Source organism: Aquarana catesbeiana, linkage group LG04 (genome assembly GCF_042186555.1).
Source record: "Aquarana catesbeiana isolate 2022-GZ linkage group LG04, ASM4218655v1, whole genome shotgun sequence".
NCBI classification, from domain to species: Eukaryota; Metazoa; Chordata; class Amphibia; order Anura; family Ranidae; genus Aquarana; species Aquarana catesbeiana.
In genome coordinates, this window is record NC_133327.1 from 652726020 (window position 1) to 652748037 (window position 22018).

Consider the following 22018-nt stretch of genomic DNA (forward strand, 5'->3'; position numbering starts at 1 on the left):
TCACAGTTCTGGAACATCCTATGGACAGATGAGACCAAGATCAACTTGTACCAGAGTGATGGGAAGAGAAGAGTATGGCAAAGGAAAGGAACTGCTCATGATCCAAAGCATACCACCTCATCAGTGAAGCATGGTGGTAGTAGTGTCATGGCGTGGGCATGTATGGCTGCCAATGGAACTGGTTCTCTTGTATTTATTGATGATGTGACTGCTGACAAAAGCAGCAGGATGAATTCTGAAGTGTTTGGGGCAACATTATCTGCTCATATTCAGCAAAATGCTTCAGAACTCATTGGATGGCACTTCACAGTGCAGATGGACAATGACCCGAAGCATACTGCGAAAGCAACCAAAGAGTTTTTTAAGGGAAAGAAGTGGAATATTATGCAATGGCCAAGTCAATCACCTGACCTGAATCCGATTGAGCATGCATTTCACTTGCTGAAGACAAAACTGAAGGGAAAATGCCCCAAGAACAAGCAGGAACTGAAGACAGCTGCAGTAGAGGCCTGGCAGAGCATCACCAGGGATGAAACCCAGTGTCTGGTGATGTCTATGCGTTCCAGACCTCAGGCTGTAATTGACTGCAAAAGATTTGCAACCAAGTATTAAAAAGTGAAAGTTTGATGGATGATTGTTAATCTGTCCCATAAAAAGTGGGAGGCACATATATAAACTGTTGTAATTCCTACACCGTTCACCTGATTTGGATGTAAATACCCTCAAATTAAAGCTGAAAGTCTGCAGTTAAAGCACATCTTGTTTGTTCCATTTCAAATCCATTGTGGTGGTGTATAGAGCCAAAAAGATTAGAATTGTGTTGATGTCCCAATATTTATGGACCTGACTATATATAAATAAAAAAATTATTACTACTATATATAAAAAAAAATGTATACTTAAAAATTATATACACACACAGCCTTGTATTTTCCTATTTTCCTTACATGCAAGAAGTCTGTCCAACCTTTTGCAATCCACATTACATTGGAGCAACAGAAACTGCCAATCGGCCACGCTCATATACTGCTTAAGAGCCTGCTGACTGAAGGGGAGAGCAGAGTGAATACTTATCAGTCTGCGGCTTCTTCTTTCATTATGACAGACTGGGAGAGGGCAGGAAGTTTTTCTTAAATGCAGCAGCAAAAAAAAAAAAGATCTCCTGCCATGTCAGACAGGACTGTGCAGCGTGCCATGGTTGTGGCAATATCATGATTGGATTGACAGGTCCAAAAATACACTATATTGTTAAAAGTATTGGGACGCCTGCCTTTACATACACATGAACTTTAATGTCATCCCAGTCTTAGTCCATAGGGTTCAATATTGAGTTGGCCCACCCTTTGCAGCTATAACAGCTTCAACTTTTCTGGGAAGGCTGTCCACAAGGTTTAGGAGTGTCTATGGGAATGTTTAACCATTCTTCCAGAAGTGCATTTGTGAGGTAAGGCACTGATGTTGGACGAGAAGGCCTGGCTCACAGTCTTCACTCTACTTCATCCCACAGGTGTTCTATCGGGATAAGGTGCGGACTCTGTGCAGGCCAATCAAGTTCCTCCACCCCAAAATCGCTCATCCATGTGTTTATGGACCTTGCTTTGTGCACTGGTCCGCAGTCATGCTGGCACAGGAAGGGGCGATCCCCAAACTATTCCCACATAGTTGGGAGCATGAATGCATTAAGAAAAAAAAACCTTCTGCCTTTACAACCACTTTAACAGTTCCCTTCACTGGAACTAAGGGGCCAAGCCCAACCCCAGAAAAAACAACCCCACACCATAATCCCCCCTCTACCAAATGATTTGTACTAGTGCACAAAGCAAGGTCCATAAAGACATGGATGAGAGAGTTTGGGGTGGAGGAACCTGACTGGCCTACACAGCGTCCAGATCTCAACCCGATAGAACACCTCTGGGATGAATTGAGTGGAGACTGCGAGCCAGGCCTTCTTGTCCAACATCAGTGCCTGACCTCACAAATGCGCTTCTGGAAGAATGGACAAACATTCCCATAGACACACTCCTAAACCCTGTGGACAGCCTTCCCGGAAGAGTTGAAGCTGTTATAGCTGCAAAGGGTGAGGCAACGCAATATTGAACCCTACGGACTAAGACTGGGATGCCATTAAAGTCTCTGTGTGTGTAAAGGCAGCCGTCCCAATACTTTTGACAATATAGTGTATGTTGGCTGGTAAAACTGTTCCCATATGTATTTCATCAGAGTATTTAGTGGTTTGCCTGGAGTTTAGCTTTAATGTTATAATTTAGTTTTTCTGTTCCTTTAAGCTGATCACATACTTAAAGGAGTAGTATAGCCAAAGCTATTTTGGCTATACTTCTCCTGGGGATCACAGAAGTGCAGTTTATTCTGTAAGCCTGTGACCCATTTTCAGCCAACGGCGGGCTGAACCTGGCTGTCGCGTGACGTCACTCAGCTGGTCCAGGTTTTGGATTGATCCCAACTTTACAGTCGGGATCCATCCAGATGCCTGGACTGGCAGCCGGCTTAACCCCTCAGTGAGCAATTGGGAGACTGAGCCAGCCACTAAAAAAAAAAGGTGACAGGGGAGGTATCTCCAGCTGATTGACAGCCTTAGATCTGTTCCTGTGTGCTGTGTGAAGGGGGGTGTGTCCCTTCTCTCCAATCAGCATTCAGAGCTCTCCTCACTGAGCTCTGCAGAGTGTAACTTCAGCTCTTGGCCCGCTTTTTTTCTAAATTCTCAAGTGTGGGTATAGGTTTTTATATATGGACATTTTCAGTTTAGTAAAAATTAAAAAAAAGTATATTTAAACCAAAAATGTAATATATTGCAGGAGATCAGTCCTCAGAAGTGGTGACTATTAGTTTTTATTTTTCAGGCTAAGTACATTTTCTGCTTGTACAGAAAAATACCTGTTGATCCTGTATGAAATCTTGTAACATTATATATATATCTATCTATATACACACACACACATACCTGAATATATATATATATATATATATATATATATATAGATAGATAGAGAGAGAGAGAGAGAGAGAGAGAGATATATATATATATATATATATATACACACACACACACACACACACCGGTATATAAAATTGTATTGTATTCAACTTTTTAATTAAGATCATGAATGTGAACATGAATTTTCATCCACCATCGGCACTTTTTTCAGATGAAAGGCTGCCTTCACACAGAGCTGTTTTTGAAGCGCTTTTGCGTAAACAAGAGCTCAAGAAAAGCTGAAAGAAAAATGCATTCCTTTAAATTCTCTTTAGGTCTTTACACTGGTCCGTTGCAGTGTTAAAAATCCTGCTTGCCGCATTTTTGGTGCATATTTGATCAGAAAAAAAAAAAAAAAGAAAGAAGTGCACCAAAAATACGCCTCCCCATTGAAATGCATTGGAAACGCAGCAAAAACGCACCCTTTTTAATTCACAAGACCTATAAAAACTGCACAATAGCGATAAAATCGAGGCAAAATCGAGCACGTTTTTCAGCAGCCATTTTTTCTACCTTTTTTTTTTTTCTTTCTATCGGTCAAACGTTGGTAACCCTATTTTCCACGGCCAATATATTGGTGCATCCCTACCTGAAATCTTTTGTGGTTATCAGCATTCTCAGCTATCTGCTGTGAACTACGAGGCAACAACCCTCTACATAGTAAAGATGAGGAGAGGGGGGAGGTGGCTGTAGTCCAAATCAGGAGAGTAGCCCAAGATGACAATGCAGCTTCTCAATAGGTACAGTACAATGAGAGTGTTGTCACTCTAGGACAGGAAACGTGTTATTTGCAGGATAAGCAAGAGAAAATACAAGGGGGGAAAAAAAAGCGCTAATGTAGAAACCACATCCAAAGGACTGGTATACTGCAATATATTGTTTTTTTTTTTTTTTTTTTTTTGGATTTAAATACGCTTTAAAGAACATAACCCCAGAACCCTGTTAGAGCCTGTAAAGAAATGACATTCCAAAAGCACTTACAATTAAAACACACAATAAGGATTTTAAACTAGAAACAAAAAAAATTTAATGAAGAAAAAACAAAAAAAACAAAACACAAATTTACTTAAAGGATCAGTGTGGCAGAATGTATTCCAAAAGCTGCAAAACACAGACTAGAATTAAAGAAACAAAAAAAAAAAAAAAACAGTAAGTCTTACCTTTGCCAGAAGTTCAGCATCACCGCTCCTGTAGGGGGCAGCACAAGACAACAAATATCAAGGTCTGCGCACAACATTATGAAGCAATCAGAGCAAGTTGCTTACAGTAACTTTGTCATAAAAACAAGGCTTTTTTTTACTCTTTAAGTGCATAATTATGTAAAGTGTTTTAATAACGATACAAAGTAGGTGCCATCATCTGGCGTCCACATAAATCATTTCACACCTTCCACTTTAAGTGCTGTCTGGGCACTGTTGCACCCAGACAGCTATAAAGTGGTTGTTCGTATATCACCTCCCATGCATAAATACCATTACTATATTATTTTTATTTTTTATTTTAAAGATCCATAATTATACCACTCTACACTGTATAAAGTTAACATTACTTATGTAGCCAAATACTCTGTTTTGTGAAAATGGAGACCAGGAGAAAATAAAATAAAAAAATCTTTGCATAAAAGCACAATTCTGATCTAAAAAAAAGCCCAAAAGAAGAAAAACAGTATAGTACATCTGTACTAGAAGCATAGTACTGTCCAACTCATGTAATTTCTCCTATAGGTTCTCTAATGACACGTGCAAAGGTGTGATATTTTGCACACTGCCACACGTGTGAACAAGACAGGAAGAAATCTACCTTTTTCCATGTGCCCTGTTCACAGCATACATGCGCAGTGGTGTCCAGAAAAACACAGCTCAATGGACATATGAACAAGCCCTCAGAGAGATATATACTGTGTGTATCATATATACTATGTGTATACAGCCGCTGCCAAAAGTTTTGAGAATGAGACAAATATTAATTTTCACAAGATCTGCTGCTTCAGTGTTTTTAGATCCTTTTTGTCAGATGTTACTATGGTATAGTGAAGTATAATTACAAGCATTTCATGTGTGTCAAAGGCTTTTATTGACAATTACATGACGTTTATGTAAACAGTCAATATTTGCAGTGTTGACCCTTCTTTTTCAAGACCTCTGCAATTCGCCCTGGCACACTATCAATCAACCTCTGGGCCACATCCTGACTGATGGCAGCCCATTCTTGCATAATCAATGTTTGGAGTTTGTCAGAATCTGTGGGTTTTTTTTTTTATTCACTCGCCTCTTGAGGATTGACCACAAATTCTCAATGGGATTAAGGTCTGGGGAGTTTCCTGGCCATGTACCCAAAATTTCAATGTTTTGTTCCCCATGCCACTTAGTTATCACTTTTGCCTTATGCCAAGGTGCTCAATCATGCTGGAAGAGGCATTGTTCCTCACCAATCAGTTCTTGGATGGTTGGGAGAAGTTGCTCCTGGAGGATATTTTGTACCATTCTTTATTCATGGTTGTGTTCTTAGGCAAAATTGTGAGTGAGCCCACTCCCTTGGCTGAGTAGTAACCCTATACATGAATAGTCTCAGGATGCTTTACTGTTGGCATGACACAGGACTGATGGTAGCGCTCACATTTTCTTCTCTTGACAAGGTTTTTTCTGGATGCCACCAACAATTGGAAAGGGGATTCATCAGAGAAAATGACTTTACCCCAGACCTCAGCAGTCCAATCCCTGTATCTTTTGCAGAATATCAGTCTGTCCCTGATGGTTTTCCTGGAGAGAAGTGGCTTCTTTGCTGCCATTCTTGACACCAGGCCATCCTCCAAAAGTCTTCTCCTCACTGTGCATGTAGATGTACTCACACCTGGCTTCTACCATTCCTGAGCAAGCTCTGTACTGGTGGTGCCCCGATCCCGCAGCTGAATCAACTGTAGGAGACAGTCCTGACGCCTGCTGGACTTTCCCAGGGCACCCTCAAGCCTTCTTCACAAATGCAGTGGAAATGTTTTTTATGGGTTTAAGTTCATTTTCATGGCAAAGAGGGACTTTGCAATTATTTGCTATTCCCCTGATCACTTTTCATAACATTCTGGAGTATATGCAAATTGCCATGATAAAAACAGGGGCAGCAGAATTTGTGAAAATGAATATATTTGTGTCATTCTCAAAACTTTTAGCCCCAGCTGTGTGGGTAAAATATATATATATATATATATATATATATATATATATATATATATATATATATATATATACATACATACACACACACACAGACACTGCTGTGGCCCAAAAGTATAATATATATATATATATATATATATATATATATATATATATATATATATATTAAAAATTTTGGGCAAAAAAAAAAAAAAAAACTCATTTACAAAGCGAAGCGATTTAAAAATGTACATTACACTCCACAAAGCCATTGGAGCACAAAGTAATGTAATGAAAGTACTGTGGAGCAAAAAATAAAAATACAATGAGTGGAGCGCAGTCATGTGACCCGAATGACCCTCCTCCAAACAGAGCTCTTTCTGCTGCACTAACAGAAATTTTATGAATGAGCTGTAAAATGTGTAGCATGAGCCTGCACTGCAAAATACACTGATCAGCCATAACATTATGACCACCCACCTAATATTGAGTATGGCCCCCTTTTGCTAAAACAGCCCTGACCCATTGAGGCATGGACATCAAGGTAACATCCACATGAATGACAGCACCCAAGGTTCTCAGCAGAACATTGCCCAAAGCATCACACTCTGCCTCTCCCGACTTGCCTTCTAATACCGCGCATCCTGGGGCCCATCTCTTCCCCAGGTAAGTGATGCACATGCACAGGCCATCCACATGATGTATAAAAAAAAAAAAAAGTAATTCATCAGACCAGGCCACCTTCTTCCATTGCACCGTAGTCCAGTTCTGATGTTCATGTGACCATTGTAGAAGCTTTTAGCTGTGGACACTGGTCACCATTGGCTTCACGGCCCCATACACAACAAACTGTGATGCCCATTTTTTTTTGCTTTCACAACATCAACTTAATGGACAGCATAGTCACTTGCCTAATTTTAAGATGCCATTGTAACGAGATATTCCTTTTACCTGTCAGTGGTCATAATGTTACGGCTGATCAGTGTATAACAGAGCGATATCCATTCTCCATTATACACAAGGGCACAAGGGTTACATCACCCTCGTCTAGGCGAAGAGGACAAATTTAATGTAAAGAGTATTTTTTTTTTTGCCGTAGAAATTTAGGAAGGAGGCGGCGGCTACTTTATAGCACTTAAAGCGGGGGTCCACCTAGCTATCTTTTTTTTTTTTTTTGAGTTCATTCACAAACTTTTCTTCTCAGCATTACATACACATATTGTGTGTAATATGTCCGCCTGTGTCAGATTTCGTTGGAAAGAATAACTTATATTATTCACTGCAGGTGGTTTCCATCTTCATTGTGGGCATTTGAAGCCCACAAGCATTTATTTCCTGGATGTGGTGAATGCTGTGCTCCCAGCATTCACCGCTCGTTCCCGCACATGCTCAGTGGCATCCTGGGAAGCCTGAGACTAGCTCCCAGGAGTCTGGGAGAGGCTAGAAACATGCCTACTCCCACGGGAGGAGAACCAGGAAGTGCAAAGAAGAATAGAAAAATAAAAGGTAATTACGGCGATTTAAATTTTTTTAAACGGCATGTCAGCATCTAGGCAAGGAAGAGAATACATACAGATATTGTTCAAAATTTGGGTGGAACTCCGCTTTAAGGCACATGCACACAGACAGTAAGAGGCGCAAATATGCTGTAGAGTGAAAATCCTGGTGGTTTTCTGCACCTGGGAAGCTGCGGGTGGCGCTTACAGCTGTATGTGGCCACACTCTGATAAACCCAATAATTTTAGGTATTAGCATTTATGATTTTTCGGGGTAAGCTGGGCTATGATGCAGGAAGCTAAAGGGAGATATATGTATGCTGGTGGAGGTAGTGTTGGAACAGGACAGTATCGATACTAGGCTGGAATTGGCACTGGGGCATGTCAGACTTTAGGTAGGCAGTCAAGACCCTCAGTAAACACAGAAACCTTTAGTATTAGTCCAAGCTTGTAGTTAGAGAGGACCTCCTTCCCTTAGACACTCCTCTGTTTAAAGTAGAACTTCACTCTCCCAATCAACACTGACTATTGTAAATCTTTCTGCTGCTATCATTAGTAAATGGATTGGAAAGAATCATAATTTACTAGTTTTAAGCTTTTTTTTTTCTTTTTTTTTTCTAACATCTTCATAGATCAGGTTGGGCAAGCGGTGTCCTAAACCTTTATCGACAACTCTGGATGAGTGAAGCAGGACGACGGCACCCCTACTCCTGAACGCCAGCGGGGTAGCACACTGTACTCTTGCTTGCAATGGCATTACAAGGTTTGCTGGCAAGTGTCACATTTTAGTTTTGTGATTGCCCTTTGTTGAAGGCACTTGTATATAACCTTCAGCAATACAGTGCTATGCCCCTGCACCCGACCCATAATTCCCTATAAGTGAGGTCATACACCTGGCAGTTTTTCGACTTCTTTATATTTTATATACAGGTGCATCTCAAAAAATTAGAATATCATCAAAAAGTTAATTTATTTCAGTAATTCAATAAAAAAAAGTGAAACTCAGATTATATAAATTTTGTTACACACAGAGATCTAGCATTTCTTTCTTTTAATTTTGATGATTATGGCTTACAGCTAGTGCAAACCCAAAATTCAGTATCTCAGAAAATTATATTACTTAAAGACAAAAAAAAAATAAATAAGATTTCTAATACAGAAATGTGAAAAGTATGTCCATGTAAAGTATAGTATGCGCTCAATACTTGGTCAGGGCTCCTTTTGCACGAATTACTACATCAATGCGGCGTGGCATAGAGGCGATCACCCTGTGGCACTGCTGAGGTGTTAGGGAAGCCCAGGTTGCTTTGATAGTGGCCTTCAGCTCGCCTGCATTGTTAGGTCTGGTGTCTCATCTTCCTCTTGACAATACCCCACAGATTCTCTATAGAGTTTAGGTCAGGCGAGTTTGCTGGCCTATCAAGCACAGTGATACCATGATCATTAAACCAGGTATTGGTACTTTTGGCAGTGTGGGCAGGTGCCAAGTCCAGCTGGAAAATCAAATCAGCATCTCTATAAAGCTGGTCAGCAGAAGGAAGCATGAAGTGCTCTATAATTTCCTGGTAGAGGCTGCGCTGACTTTGGACTTGATAAAACACAGTGGACCAACACAAGCAGAGGACATGGTTCCCCAAATCATCACTGACGGTGGAAACTTCCCACTGGACTTCATGCAAAATTTACTTTCATCCAAAAAAAAAAAAAAAGACTTTGGACCACTGAGCAATTGTACAATCCTTTTTCTCCCTAGCCCAGGTAAGATGCTTTTGATGTGGTCTCTGGTTCAGGAGTGGCTTGACACACGGAATGCGACTGTTGTAGCCCATGTCCTGGATACATCTATGTGTGATGGCTCTTGAAGCACTGACACCAGTCGTAGTTCACTCCTGGTGAATGTCCCCCAAATATCTTGAATGGCCTTTGCTTCACAATAAACTCCAGGTTGTTGTTCTCCCTGTCGCTTGTGCACCTTTTTCTAGCACACTTTTTCCTTCCACTCAACTTTTCATTATTATGCTTGGATACAGCACTCTTAAGAGCCAGCTTCTTTAGCAATGACCTCTTGTGATGTACCCTCCTTGTGGAGGGTGTCAATGACTGTCTTCTGGACAACTGTCAAGTTAGCAGTCTTCCCCACGATTGTGTAACCTACTGAACCGCACAGAGACCAGTTAAAAGCTCAGGAAACCTTTAGGCCCCTTTCACATGATTGGACCCTTCAGGTCCGCCTGTCAGTTTTGACGGCGGACCTGAACGGGTGCTCCATGTTAGCCTATGGAGCGACGGAGGTCACCAGAGACATGTCTGCTGACATCCGACCCAGTCCGATCCGCAAAAAGCAGACGGATGACCCTACGTCCGGATCCGTCGCTATCGGATCGGGTGAGATCTGATGAAAACGGGCATGCTGTCCGTTTTCATCTGATCCCTCCATAGGCAGCAGCGGCTCCTGACAAGCCCCTCCCCGCTCAGTGAGCAGAGGGGGAACTGTCATCCCCCGGCTCAGCAGAGATCAACGGAGAGATCTCCCTCTGAGCCGGCGGACTCCGTGGAATCGGAGTCCACCTCGTGTGAAAGGGGTCTATCAGGTGTTTTGAGTTAATTAGCTGATTAGAGTGTAACACCATGAGTCTACAATATTGAACTTTTTCACTATATTTAAATTTTCTGAGATATTGAATTTTTGGTTTTCACTAGCTGTAAGCCATAATCATCAAAATTAAAAGAAAGAAATGCTTGAAATATAAATCACTCAGTGTGCAACAAATCTATACAATACAGGAGTTTCACTCTTTGAATTATATTACTGAAAAAAATAAACTTTTTGATAATATGCTAATTTTTTGAGATGCACCTGTTTTTTTTTTATACAGGGGGGGGTCTTCAAAAAGTCTCCACATTTTCTTATTAAAGAAAGAGTTTAACAAAAGTGAGGAAACTTTTTGAAGGACCGTCCTATATGTGTTTAGCAGAAGTTATGATTTTAGGCCATGGTTGGTCTGATGCGTGGGCTTAGCGCATCCCTGTTTATTTTCTGATTGGCATTTACACGTGCATGCACTTGTGATGTATATCCCCAAGAGAAAGCATGAACTGTCAGGTGGTCTATTTCCCCAATATATATCAAGAATTGTCCAGTTATTTATGGACTGATCTTTTAAGCATTTTCAAAATATGCACTTTATTAGTTACATATTTCCCAGGAATTGGTGACTTTACATAAAATTGAAGGTGTAAAAATGCCTTAATAAAAACCTTAGAATTAAATCTAGCTTTTCTCATTTAAAGATGATGGTTATTTACGTGATTGGGGAAAGTGGTTGGAGTGACAGGCTGCAGAAGGACGCAGGAGAAGTGACTGCACTAGACACAAAACTGATGGCAGTCTATCAGCGCGCGGTGAAAAGCTCTCGTCGCCCACCCACTCTATGAAAGATGTTGGCAGTTTGTCAGAGGGCCTAATCACACGCCGCCATTCAACATTATCTACTAGGCTACTCCTGGATTAACATACAAATTAGTATGCACAGGCTGCACAACCAGGCGGCATTTATCAGCGATTTGAAGCCCTGCCACACACTAGTTAAGTGGATGAATAATTGGGAAATAATTGGGTCGCTAGTTAATTTGCTCTTAAGCGTTGCAGAAGCGAGTGCAATGCAGGACAGAACAGCTGCTGAGGACATTACACACAAGGTTAAGCACATGCTATGATAGGTACATCAAAACAACAGCTTACACAGTGCAGCGTCCTAGAAACAGTGCGGGTGATGTGACATGACATGCCGCGCAGCGCTGACAAACAGCCGGCAAGGTGTACGATGACCTGAGATTCTAAACAGGCTTGCTTATTGGTTCAAAACTGTCAACATGATGGTGCGGAGACATGACACGAGTAAAGGATGCTGGGAAGAAAACTGCCACCAGGAGCGAGTTTAAAACTTAAATATAAAAGAAAATTAAATTTTTTTCTATAGTCACTTTATAGTTTGATAGCAATTCACTTTAAATATCAATCTTATCAGAATGTGTTAATGTTTTAGAACTCCTATTTCTAAATATCAGAATAGTAGTGGATGCCTGGAACAGACTTCTAACCAGAAGGAGTCAATCAGTCCAAATTAAAGCGAAACGCTGAAAGATGCAAATATGGTCTAAATTCATTGACCATGTATATTCTTTGTTGAATCTTGGCGTCCTTTGTTTATTTCTTCCAGATCTGTTCAGTAATCCATTGAGACATTACCTCTGTGCGGGAGCTTCCTGTAATAAAGACCGCTCACTGCTGCTCTTCCTACTTGTGCAGGGTGACTGGTCTGGTCTCCGCCCCCTCCTGTAGTATTCTGCAGGCAGCCTGTAGTGAGTGGAGACTGCTGGGCCCCCTCCCACAGGCTATGTACAGCACAGTAATGTCATAATTTATTTTACAATTTAATAACTGGGTTAGCAAAAGCATTTGGTGGCTATTGAGGAATATACACTCACCGGCCACTTTATTAGGAACACCTTGCTAGTACAGGGTTGGACCTCCTTTTGCCTTCAGAACTGTCTTAATTTTCCATGGTATAGATTCAACAAGGTGTTGCAAATATTCCTCAGAGATTTTGGTCCATATTGACATGATAGCATCACACAGTTGCTGCAGATTTGTCGGCTGCACAACTATGATGCGAATCTCCCCTTCCACCACACCCCAATAGTGCTCTATAGGATGAGATGTGGTGAGTGTGGAGGCCATTGGAGTACAGGGACCTCATTGTCCAGTGGTGAGATGATTTGAGCTTTGTGACATGGTGGATTATCCTGCAGGAAGGAGCCATCAGAAGATGGGTACATTGTAATCATAAAGGGATGGACATGGTCAGCAACAATACTCAGGTAGGCCGTGGTGTTTAAAAGATTTAAGAATTAGTACTAAGGGGCCCAAAGTATGCCAAGAAAATATCCCCCACACCATTACACCACCTCCATCAGTCTGAACCGTTGATATAAATCAGGATGGATCCATGCTTTCATGTTGTTTACGCCAAATTCTGACCCTACCATCTGAATGTCACAGCTGAAATCGAGACCAAGCAACGTTTTTCCAATCTAATATTATCCAATTTTGGTGAGCCTGTGCAAATTGTAGCCCCAGTTGCCTGTTCTTAGCTGACAGGAGTGGCACCCGGTGTGGTGATGCTGTAGCCCATCTGCATCAAGGTTTGATGTGTTGTGCGTTCAGACATGGTATTCTGCAATTCTTGATTGTAACGAGTGGTTATTTGAGTTACTGTTGCCTTTCTATCATTTCAAACCAGTCTGCCCATTCTCCTCTGACGTCAAGACATTTTCCTCCACACAACTGCAACTCACTGGATATTTTAGCTTATTGTTGCCCTAAATAGCAGTTAAAAGCCGAAAGATCTAATTCTTTCTTGTTCTAACCAAAACTAGAAGGTAAATATGTACTTAAAAATACAGATACAGTGGGGCAAATTATTTGATCCCCTGTAGATTTTGTAAGTATGCCCACTTACAAAGAAATGAAGGGTCTATCTATTTTTAATGATAGAGACAGCATATCAACCAAAAAATCCAGAAAAAAAAAACACATAAAACAAATGCTATAAATTAAGTGAGTTCAGTGAGTAAAATAAGTAATTGATCCCCAAGCAAAACATGACTTCGTACTTGGAGGAGAGGCCCTTGTTGGCAAGCACAGAGGTGAGGTTTCTTGGCTGTCTCAAAGCATCATGTTTCCACCTCCGTGCTTGACTGTAGGGATGGTGTTCTTAGGGTCATAGTCAGCATTTTTCTTCCTCCAAACACGGCAAGTCGAGTTAATGCCGAAAAGCTCAATTTTTGTCTCATCTGACCACAGCACTTTTTCCTGAATCTTCTCTGAATCATTTAGATGTTCATTGGCATGACTGTACATGTGCCTTCTTGAGGAGGAAGATTTGCCATGTTTGGAGAAGAAAAAGGCTGACTATGACCTTAAAAACACCATCCCTACAGACAAGTGGGGAGGTGGAAACATTATGCTTTTGGGCTGTTTCTCTGCTAAAAAGGTACAGACCGACTTTGCCGCATTGAGGGGCTAATGGATGGGGCCATGATTGTAAAATCCTGGATGCGAACCTTCTTCCCTCAGCCAGAACACTGAAGATGGGTCATGGATGGGTCTTTCAGCATGACAATGACCCAAAACATACTGCCAAGGCAACAAAGAAGTGGCTCAAGAAGAAGCACATTAAGGTCAAGGAGTGTCCTAGCAAGTCTCCAGACCTTAATCCTATAAAATAAATGTATAGAAGGACCTGAAACTTTGAGTTGTCAAGCCTACAGCCAAGAAACCTTAAGAATTAAGAGAAGATCTGTAAAAAAAAAAAAAAAAAAAAAAGAGTGGACCAAAATCACTCCTGAGATGTGTGCAAACCTGGTCACCAACTACAAAAAATAACTTACCTCTGTGCTTGCCAACAAGGGTTTCTCCACCAAGTGCTAAGTCATGTTTTGCTTGGGGATCAAATACTTTTTTTACCCACTGAACTGCAACTCAATTTATAACATTTGTATCATGTGTTTTTTTTGGATTTTTGGTTGATATTCTGTCTCAATCTTTTAAAATACAGCTATGATAAAAATGATAGACTTAATTTCTTTTTAAGTTGGTAAACTTACAAAATCTGCAGGGGATCAAATAATTATTTTCCCCACTGTAAATTAAATACCCCCCCCCCGGGCTTTGCTTCCCTCGTTTTTACCTCCCCAGTCCAGTGCCATTTGATCCCCGTATGGACACCCAAGGGTGTGTACTAGGTTGGGTACACACACCCCCTCGGGCTTTTTCCTTCTGGGGGGTGGTTACCAACCCGGCACACGCCCGCCCTGAGGTCTCCTCATAGCCCATGGCATCCTGATTAACCGCATCCCAATAGCCACCACACCATCTGTCCAAATATTTCCACTCTCTTGGTTCAGCACTGTCTCCAATGGGAGTCACAGCGCTGTTTTTGGCAACCGGAAGTAGTTCTACTTCCGGGTTGTTGTTTCTGGTTACTCAGTCCTTGGACCTGGAACTTCCCTTTTGCGTCCACTTGGCGCCGGTGCAGCGTGATGACATACACAGAATTTTGGCGCCATGGGGAGGGATATTTAAACCCCACACATCTAGATGCTTGTTAGCAGTTTGGGAGCTCATGCAAACATGGACGCCGGCACCAGGTAAAACTAACTTTGACCGTTAGTAGGTCCAGCACTTTGCGATATATTCAACTGAAAACTAAGCACTATCTTTGGTGCCTTATCCGTTTCTTACTTTTTTTTTTTTTTTTTTTGAAATATAGGAAGTGATTACCCTTTGTGATCCATCATTTTTGGGGGTCTCTTCAGTAGCACTAACAGAAATGTGACGTAGCTTTTCAGCTTTCCACACAACGGTGTGATACTCATTCAAGGTGAGCAGGTGCTCTTGAAGATTTAAAGACGCAGTTTATACATACCCTGTTTCCCCGAAAATAAGACCTAGCGTAATTGTTGGTGATGGCTGCAATATAAGCCCTACCCCCCAAATAAGCCCTACCCTGTTTCCCCAAAAATAAGCCCTACCCTAAAAAGAAGACCTACAAGGACTTTAACTAGGGCTTATTTGAGGGGTAGGGTTTATATTGCAGCCATCACCGGCAATCACACTAGGTCTTATTTTCAGGGAAACAGGGTATATATACGCTTTTTGTTATATAAAACTTTAATATAGGCATATGCATTTTTATATATGTTTTTTCAGAAACTATGGAGTAGCTTTGTCCCCTTCCGCATAGGTGCTTTTTGATAACTGATTTTGTGCCACCAGTCATCATGAGCTCCCAATACAAATATTTTCCCATATCCTGGGGTGTCGGTGAGTATGGTCCACTGTTTAATTTTTGTTGTGGACTTTTTCTCCCCTCACCCGTAATGTGCGTGTATCTTTACTATCTATATGTTACAGATACTGTAATCATTTTCTCTGTCTGTGATGGTCTTCATCTATAAGAACATACATCCCTCCCTACGGGTGATCAGGCATTTTTCTGGACTACAGGGGGAGTCAACTCTGGGGGTAACCCTCCTCCCCTCTCCTCTTACTTGACACTTTGGGCCCTGCGACTTCCCCGGAACTCTTTACAGAGGTAGGGAGTTGACGTAGGGGTTGTGTTGATTGGGAGCACTTGGGCGGGGGGAGGGTGAGAGCCCGGGTTGGGGCTGGGTGTGCATGTGTGTGGGAGATGGGGGTGGAGTTGTGGGGGGGGGGGGGGGGGTTGGTGCAATTTTTTGTAATTTTTGTTTTGGTGGAGTCATGGTTGCACAAGCTAAAGAGCTTTCAAGTTGTATAAATGCGAATGTTTCATGTATCTTTTCCATGTATTCACTTTTTTGAACATCCAAGGTTGATTTTATCATGAATATTATTGTTGAATAATTGAAAAGCCTCGTCCATTTTCCTGATGAAGCCTTCCTGGTGAAACATGTTGAAATTTGTGGACGTGGTTATGATCAGACTTCTTTGTGACTACAGCTCTTTCCCTTCATTTGTCAATATTAGGTTGAGGATGTTTTACCTGTGACTATGAATGTAAAACTGTTTTCACATTTTACTGTTCTTTTTTGTAATATGTGTTAATAAATATTTGGTATAATTTTTAATTGACAGTGCTCTTTCTTATACTAGGTGTACCTTTAAAATCCCACTTCTCATAATTTTTTTGCTTTAAATTAAATATACATACAGTACTTTGGTAGGGCAATTTGTAATATGTATACAGGCTCTGCTCCTATTTGCGCCATGTTTATTTTATCACACTGAAAAGATATCAGAAATTCTTCTCTGACTCAGAACAACAAATAACCTTTAATTCTGGGTATTGAGAGTTTTGAACCCCAGTGGTATCAATGCATTGTGGTTTTGCCATGTGCCCCTACGCCATGACATCTTGGGACCCCTGTGCCAAATACAACACTATACACGTAATTCTTTTATTGTAGCTCTGCACCCTTGGTATTGTATATCCTTGGTCATTTTCCTCCCCATTATATCATTTTTGTCCTTTTTCTGGCTATTTTGTCTTTTGTATTTTTCATTGATCATTGGTTTTTGTTGTTTCTTTACTGTGTTTTGAATCACCAATTGCCCACCGTGACTGTCATGGCCCGCGGATCCGCTAGTGGCGATGAATGTGTCCCCTATGGAGTCTTTTGCTTACACCACCTGACGGGTAGGCTCCACCCACTTATGGCCAGTGGATGGCATTGGGGGTTCGTGCTTCCTGCGGGGAGGAGCTCCTACCCACCCCGACGAGTCATATGACGCTGCTGGGAAAGTCTGCGCCGGTGACGTTCTGGAGCGTGACGTCATCCTGCCCCCTGAGCGGGGCCACGCCGCGCACCTGCCCATCAGAGAAGCGCCCTGTCCCCGTCTTGAGCCACCCTTGTGGCGGCGCTTTTGATGTCAGGGTTCCAGCATCTCCTCCCCTTGGTTTATTGGCTCTCCTTGAAGAATTCGCCCTATATAAGCAACCACACCTTATAGGTGTATCTCTGATTAAGCACTGCTGCCGTGGTGTGTTTGTCTGCATTGGTCTGTTAGAAGATAATGTACTCTGTGATAAAGTAAGAGGATACCCGATTCCCCTATCCCATTCTTATGCAACATTTATTTTGTTTGCTGGTGATCAATTTTAGGAAGTATGTGTTTAATACGCTCTTCCAACAGCTTTTTTTGCTTTAGATATTTATACCTTTCTGACTGGTGTAGCTTACAAGGCATTTCCTGTGGATGTTTGCAAGTTGCTCATCCGGGGATACATGCCCATCCACCTGCTGCTCTGCGGACTGCTTCAGTCACTTTATGAGTCCTTATTGATTTTATCCTTTGTGCTTGTTTTTTCGTTATTGTATTGTGGGTTATCATGTGAGTTTTAGAATGGCTATCTATAAATATACAAAATTATAATCCTATATAGCTTATGTTTACATTGTGTTTTATAGTGTGATTATCATGTGATTACTTACATTTCAGACAATGAGAACCAAAGTCACCCAGACATAATTTTCCCTGATGAAGGAATACACATTGTTCATTCCGAAACATGTTGGGCTATGTGCAAGAAATCCCTATTGACTGACCACAGTTAGTCTTTGGCAGTACAGGGCATACTTGCCTTTTGTTGGGCTTGACAATATGTTTTGACATATCACCATTTTTTCTATTTATGTACTGTGTGTTTTATATTACTTTCCTTGTAGGCTATGTTTATATCTAAACAAGTTTTTACGTTTTGTACTAATAAAAGTGGCATCATATTGCCTTTTACTACAATACTTTTTCTATGATCATCTCTGCCTAAAAAAAGTCCAAGGGAGCTGCTCCAAACATGCACTATGGTGTAGGTGTACAAACTTTGACTCAGAACACCAGCGTCTTTGAGGTAGGTAGTAAAAGCACTTGGGTGGGTTGTCATAGTAGTGATGGCGTATAGCAGCAATCACATGATCGGGAGTCATCCTTCCAGCTTCCGGTCATTAGTCCGTGACCAGGAGCTGTTGGCGACAGCACAGTCTAGGTGCTGGGGAGGGGGGCCTGATTGAGCATTCTTCCATCACAAACACCGTTATGCAAATGTGCAGAGCCAAGAAAGGATGCCCGCTACTTAGATTTAGATTTTTGTGTGAAATAACGATCTACTTTCAGAAGTTTATGCAACAGATACTCTTAAATTCAGTTGATTTGATGAATGCCATTTTTGAAGAAATATATGCACATTTTCCACTGAATAAAAATTCTAGATCACATTTACTGTACTAGTTTGAGACAATTAAAGTGATTGTGATGTCTCTTTTTTTTTCAATAAAAATAACAAACATGTTATGCTTACCTCATCTGTTGCAGTAGATTTGCACAGAGCAGCCTGGATATTCTTCTCGGGTCTCTCTTCTGTGCTCCCGACTCCTCCCTTTTGTCGAGTGTCCCCACAGCAAGCAACTTGCTATGGGGGCACCCGAGCAGAGTCACAGCCCCCTGTCTCCATTCAGACACAGAGCTGCAGCCCGGCCCCGCCTCTTCTCTCTCTCCTGATTGGCTGACTGCCTTTGATTGACAGCAGCGGGAGCCCATGGAGCAGCTGCTGTGTCTCAGCCAATTAGAAGGTAGAGTCTGGGATGACCGAGACATTTGTGAACATTGCAGAGATTGGGCTCAGTTAAGTATTAGGGCAGCTGCTGCACACAGAAGGCTTTTTATCTTAATGCATAGAATGCATTAGGATAAAAACCTTCTGCCTTTACAACTCCTTTAAATTCCATTGGCAGTGGTCACCAGAAAATGAGAACATCCTCCTATAAAGAAATTTCCCAGGAAAAATCCCTTAACTTTGTGCTTACCTTGGAAACACATAGAATAAAGTGTGTATAAAACTTGTATCCTTGACAAAAGGGATATTTGATGATACTGAAAGAGACGGGGAAAAAAAAATAAATCATGGTGCATTAGCCTAATGAAATGTTCATTTTTAGGCATTAAGCAAATATAAGATTTTTCACTGAAAAAGGGATTCAGGATTTAATAAGCCACCACCCCCTTCCCTTACCTCCAGTCAAAGCGTTTATGTTTTTGGTGTATGAACGTGTTTTTTGTACACGTTACAATGCACTTTTATTTTTACATCAAAATGCACTCAAAACCAAGATTAGATGGTAGTTGTACCATACTCTAGTGCGGTTGGCATAAATGTATCCAACAGCGGATGCCCAATGATGGAGGGGATGTGAGCAAAGGGGCACTTTCCTCCACTTATGGTGGACTTGCCCCTTGGATAAAGAAAATTACGTTAAGACCCATAGAATTTTCTTCCTTACATTTTCTTTTCCATGAGATGCAATCCTCTATTACGTTTTATAAAAGTATTTTTATTTTTTAATTTTTTTTTAGTGCATTTTTTTAAACAAACATACACACATACGCAAAAAACCTCAGATAGAACAGTAACACAAAAGTACAGAATGCTCCTATTCCAGCTTAAAACTAAGGGAAATTGTGCATCATATAGACACTATACTAGTGCAAAATACGTCTGATACGGGTATCAATCTTGGGAGTTGGTACTATAGTTCCAAACATTAAAACCATGGCAGAGTTCAGGGTAGTAGTACAATACAAAATTCACAGTGAAATCTTCAATTATGGCTGTATGGGGGAGAGGGTCAGAGTACTAGCTAGCCATCTGTCCCAGATTTTGTGGAATGTTTTTTCCTCTTTCGGATATCAAAGGTAAGCCTTTATAGCGGCAGGGACTCGTTAACCAGTTTTAACCAAAGATTCCAAGTCGTGATCACTGATGTCAGTAAAAGGGACTTCCTTGCATAAAAATAGAGGATACGAAGCAGTCTCTTGGCCTGAGAGGGAATAGTGAGGTCACCAAAGATGCCTAGAAGACAATTTTTGGGGTTGACTATATGTGGGAGACCCAGTACTGAAGAGATGAAGGAGCCTATGTTCACCCAGAAAGCTTGTACTATGGGACAGGTCCAGAAGCAGTGGATAAAATCCGCAGTTTGGCCACATCCCCTGAAGCATTCAGCAGAAGGGGATATTCTCATTTTTTGCATTCTAGCCGGGGTGAGGTGTGAATGGTGAAAGATTTTAATTTGGATTATCCTGTCCTTGGAGGAGATAACAGAGGTCTTAAATGAGTCACAGAATTCTACCAGTCTTCTTCTGTAATAGGGATAGCTAGGGAGTCCTATTTCTCTTGTGCTGTCCTAAATCTAGGGTTGGTGTCTGTCACGAGGGCCGAGTAATAGGTGGAGATAAGTTTTGTCTGGTCTGGGGATCTCAGGAGTTTTTCCAGGTCAGGTGTCCTAATAGGACTGTCTAGGGAACCAAACTGTTGCCTAAGCTGGTAATAATAAAATAGGTAAGTGGTAGGTCAAAGTCTAAACGCATCTAAGAGAAGGATTTATAACCCTGAGGGGTGTATATGTGGCATAAGTACTTAATTCCCCTGGATGTCAATCTTTTGGGGTCAGGCAGGGAACATAACTCCTTAAAAGTAGGGTTAAACCACAGTGGACTATTGGGAGAGCCCAACCAGGAGTCAGATGAAAGCTTCGCTACCACAGTTTGGAACAAGGAAAGGGAGGTACGTATAATTGACATGCCTGGTCCAGGTGGTGTGCATCCTCTATAGACAACGTTATAGAGTGTTTCAAATGAGGAGACTATAGCTCCTTCAGTTGTGGTACAGGCATTATTAGATTTGGGGTAAGGCCATTCAGGAATATTAACCAGCTGGGATGCCAGATAGTAAAGGTAGAAGTTGGGGAAGGCCAAGCCAGCCAGGTGGGATGGGAGGCGAAGTGTTTCCAGCGCAACTCTAGGGGGTCGTCCGTTCCAGAGGAACGCAATACAAATAGAGTTAGTACTTTTAAAAATTTATTTGGGAATTTTACAAGGGGAACTAGCCATGACATACAGTCATTTAGGCAAGTAGATCATCTTAAGGATATTGGCTCTTTCCATGAGATCCAGGGGCAAATCTTACCACTGTTTGGTTTGTGTTTGCAATTGGAGCAGTAAGGGGCATAGGTTATTGGTTACATATAGGGATAAAGGCAATTGAATTGTGACTCCCAAGTACCTGAAGGAGGTGGCAACTTGTAGCCTAAAGTCTGATTGAATCTCCGATATAGCAGCTTGGGCTAGGGGAAAAAGGGTCGATTTATCCCAGTTCACTCGGAATCCAGAATAGTCACCAAATGTATTCATTTCAGCTAAGAGGTTTGTAAAGGGAGTCACGGGGGTCAGCTAGGTAGACTAGGGTATCATCTGCATATAAGGAGATTTGCTCCTCTATATCATTTATGGGAAGGCCTTTAATTAATGGAGAGCTACAGATCCGCACAGCAAGGGGATCCATAGCCACAGCAAATAAGAGGGGTAATAAAGGATATCCCTGCCTGGTGCCACTGGTGATTGGGAATGTCTCAGTGACATGGGAATTAATCCGTATGCAGGCTAGTGGTAAGGTATAGAGGAGACGTATCCATGCTATGAGTCGGGGACCGAACCCATATAGCTGTAACACCCGAAACAAATAAGGCCATTCCACACTGTCGAAAGCTTTGCAGGTGTCTAGTGACACAACACGGGTAGGTGAACAGTCATGTGGGTAAGTCAGGATGTGAAATAACCTACGGATGTTGAGTGAGAGGTTGGGTGGCCAGGTATAAAGCTCCCCTAGTCACTCCCAAACAATTTCGCAACCACTTTATTCAGACGATTGGCCATGACTCTACATTAATAACAGATAAAAGCCGATAGGAGTCATATTTAAGAGGATCTTTCCAAGGTTTTAGTA

General features: G+C 41.6%; 1 protein-coding gene across 1 annotated transcript in view; it reads right to left on the reverse strand.

Annotated features, from left to right (window-relative positions):
* The window catches only part of LRPPRC (leucine rich pentatricopeptide repeat containing), a 337307-nt gene that overhangs the window by 241662 nt on the left and 73627 nt on the right, over positions 1–22018 (reverse strand). Inside the window, exons 14-15 of the mRNA XM_073628468.1 lie at positions 19044–19110; positions 4153–4180 (exon numbers count right to left, since the gene is read on the reverse strand). Of these exons, the coding sequence (XP_073484569.1) occupies positions 4153–4180; positions 19044–19110 (95 nt within the window). The remainder of the gene's footprint in view (positions 1–4152; positions 4181–19043; positions 19111–22018) is intronic.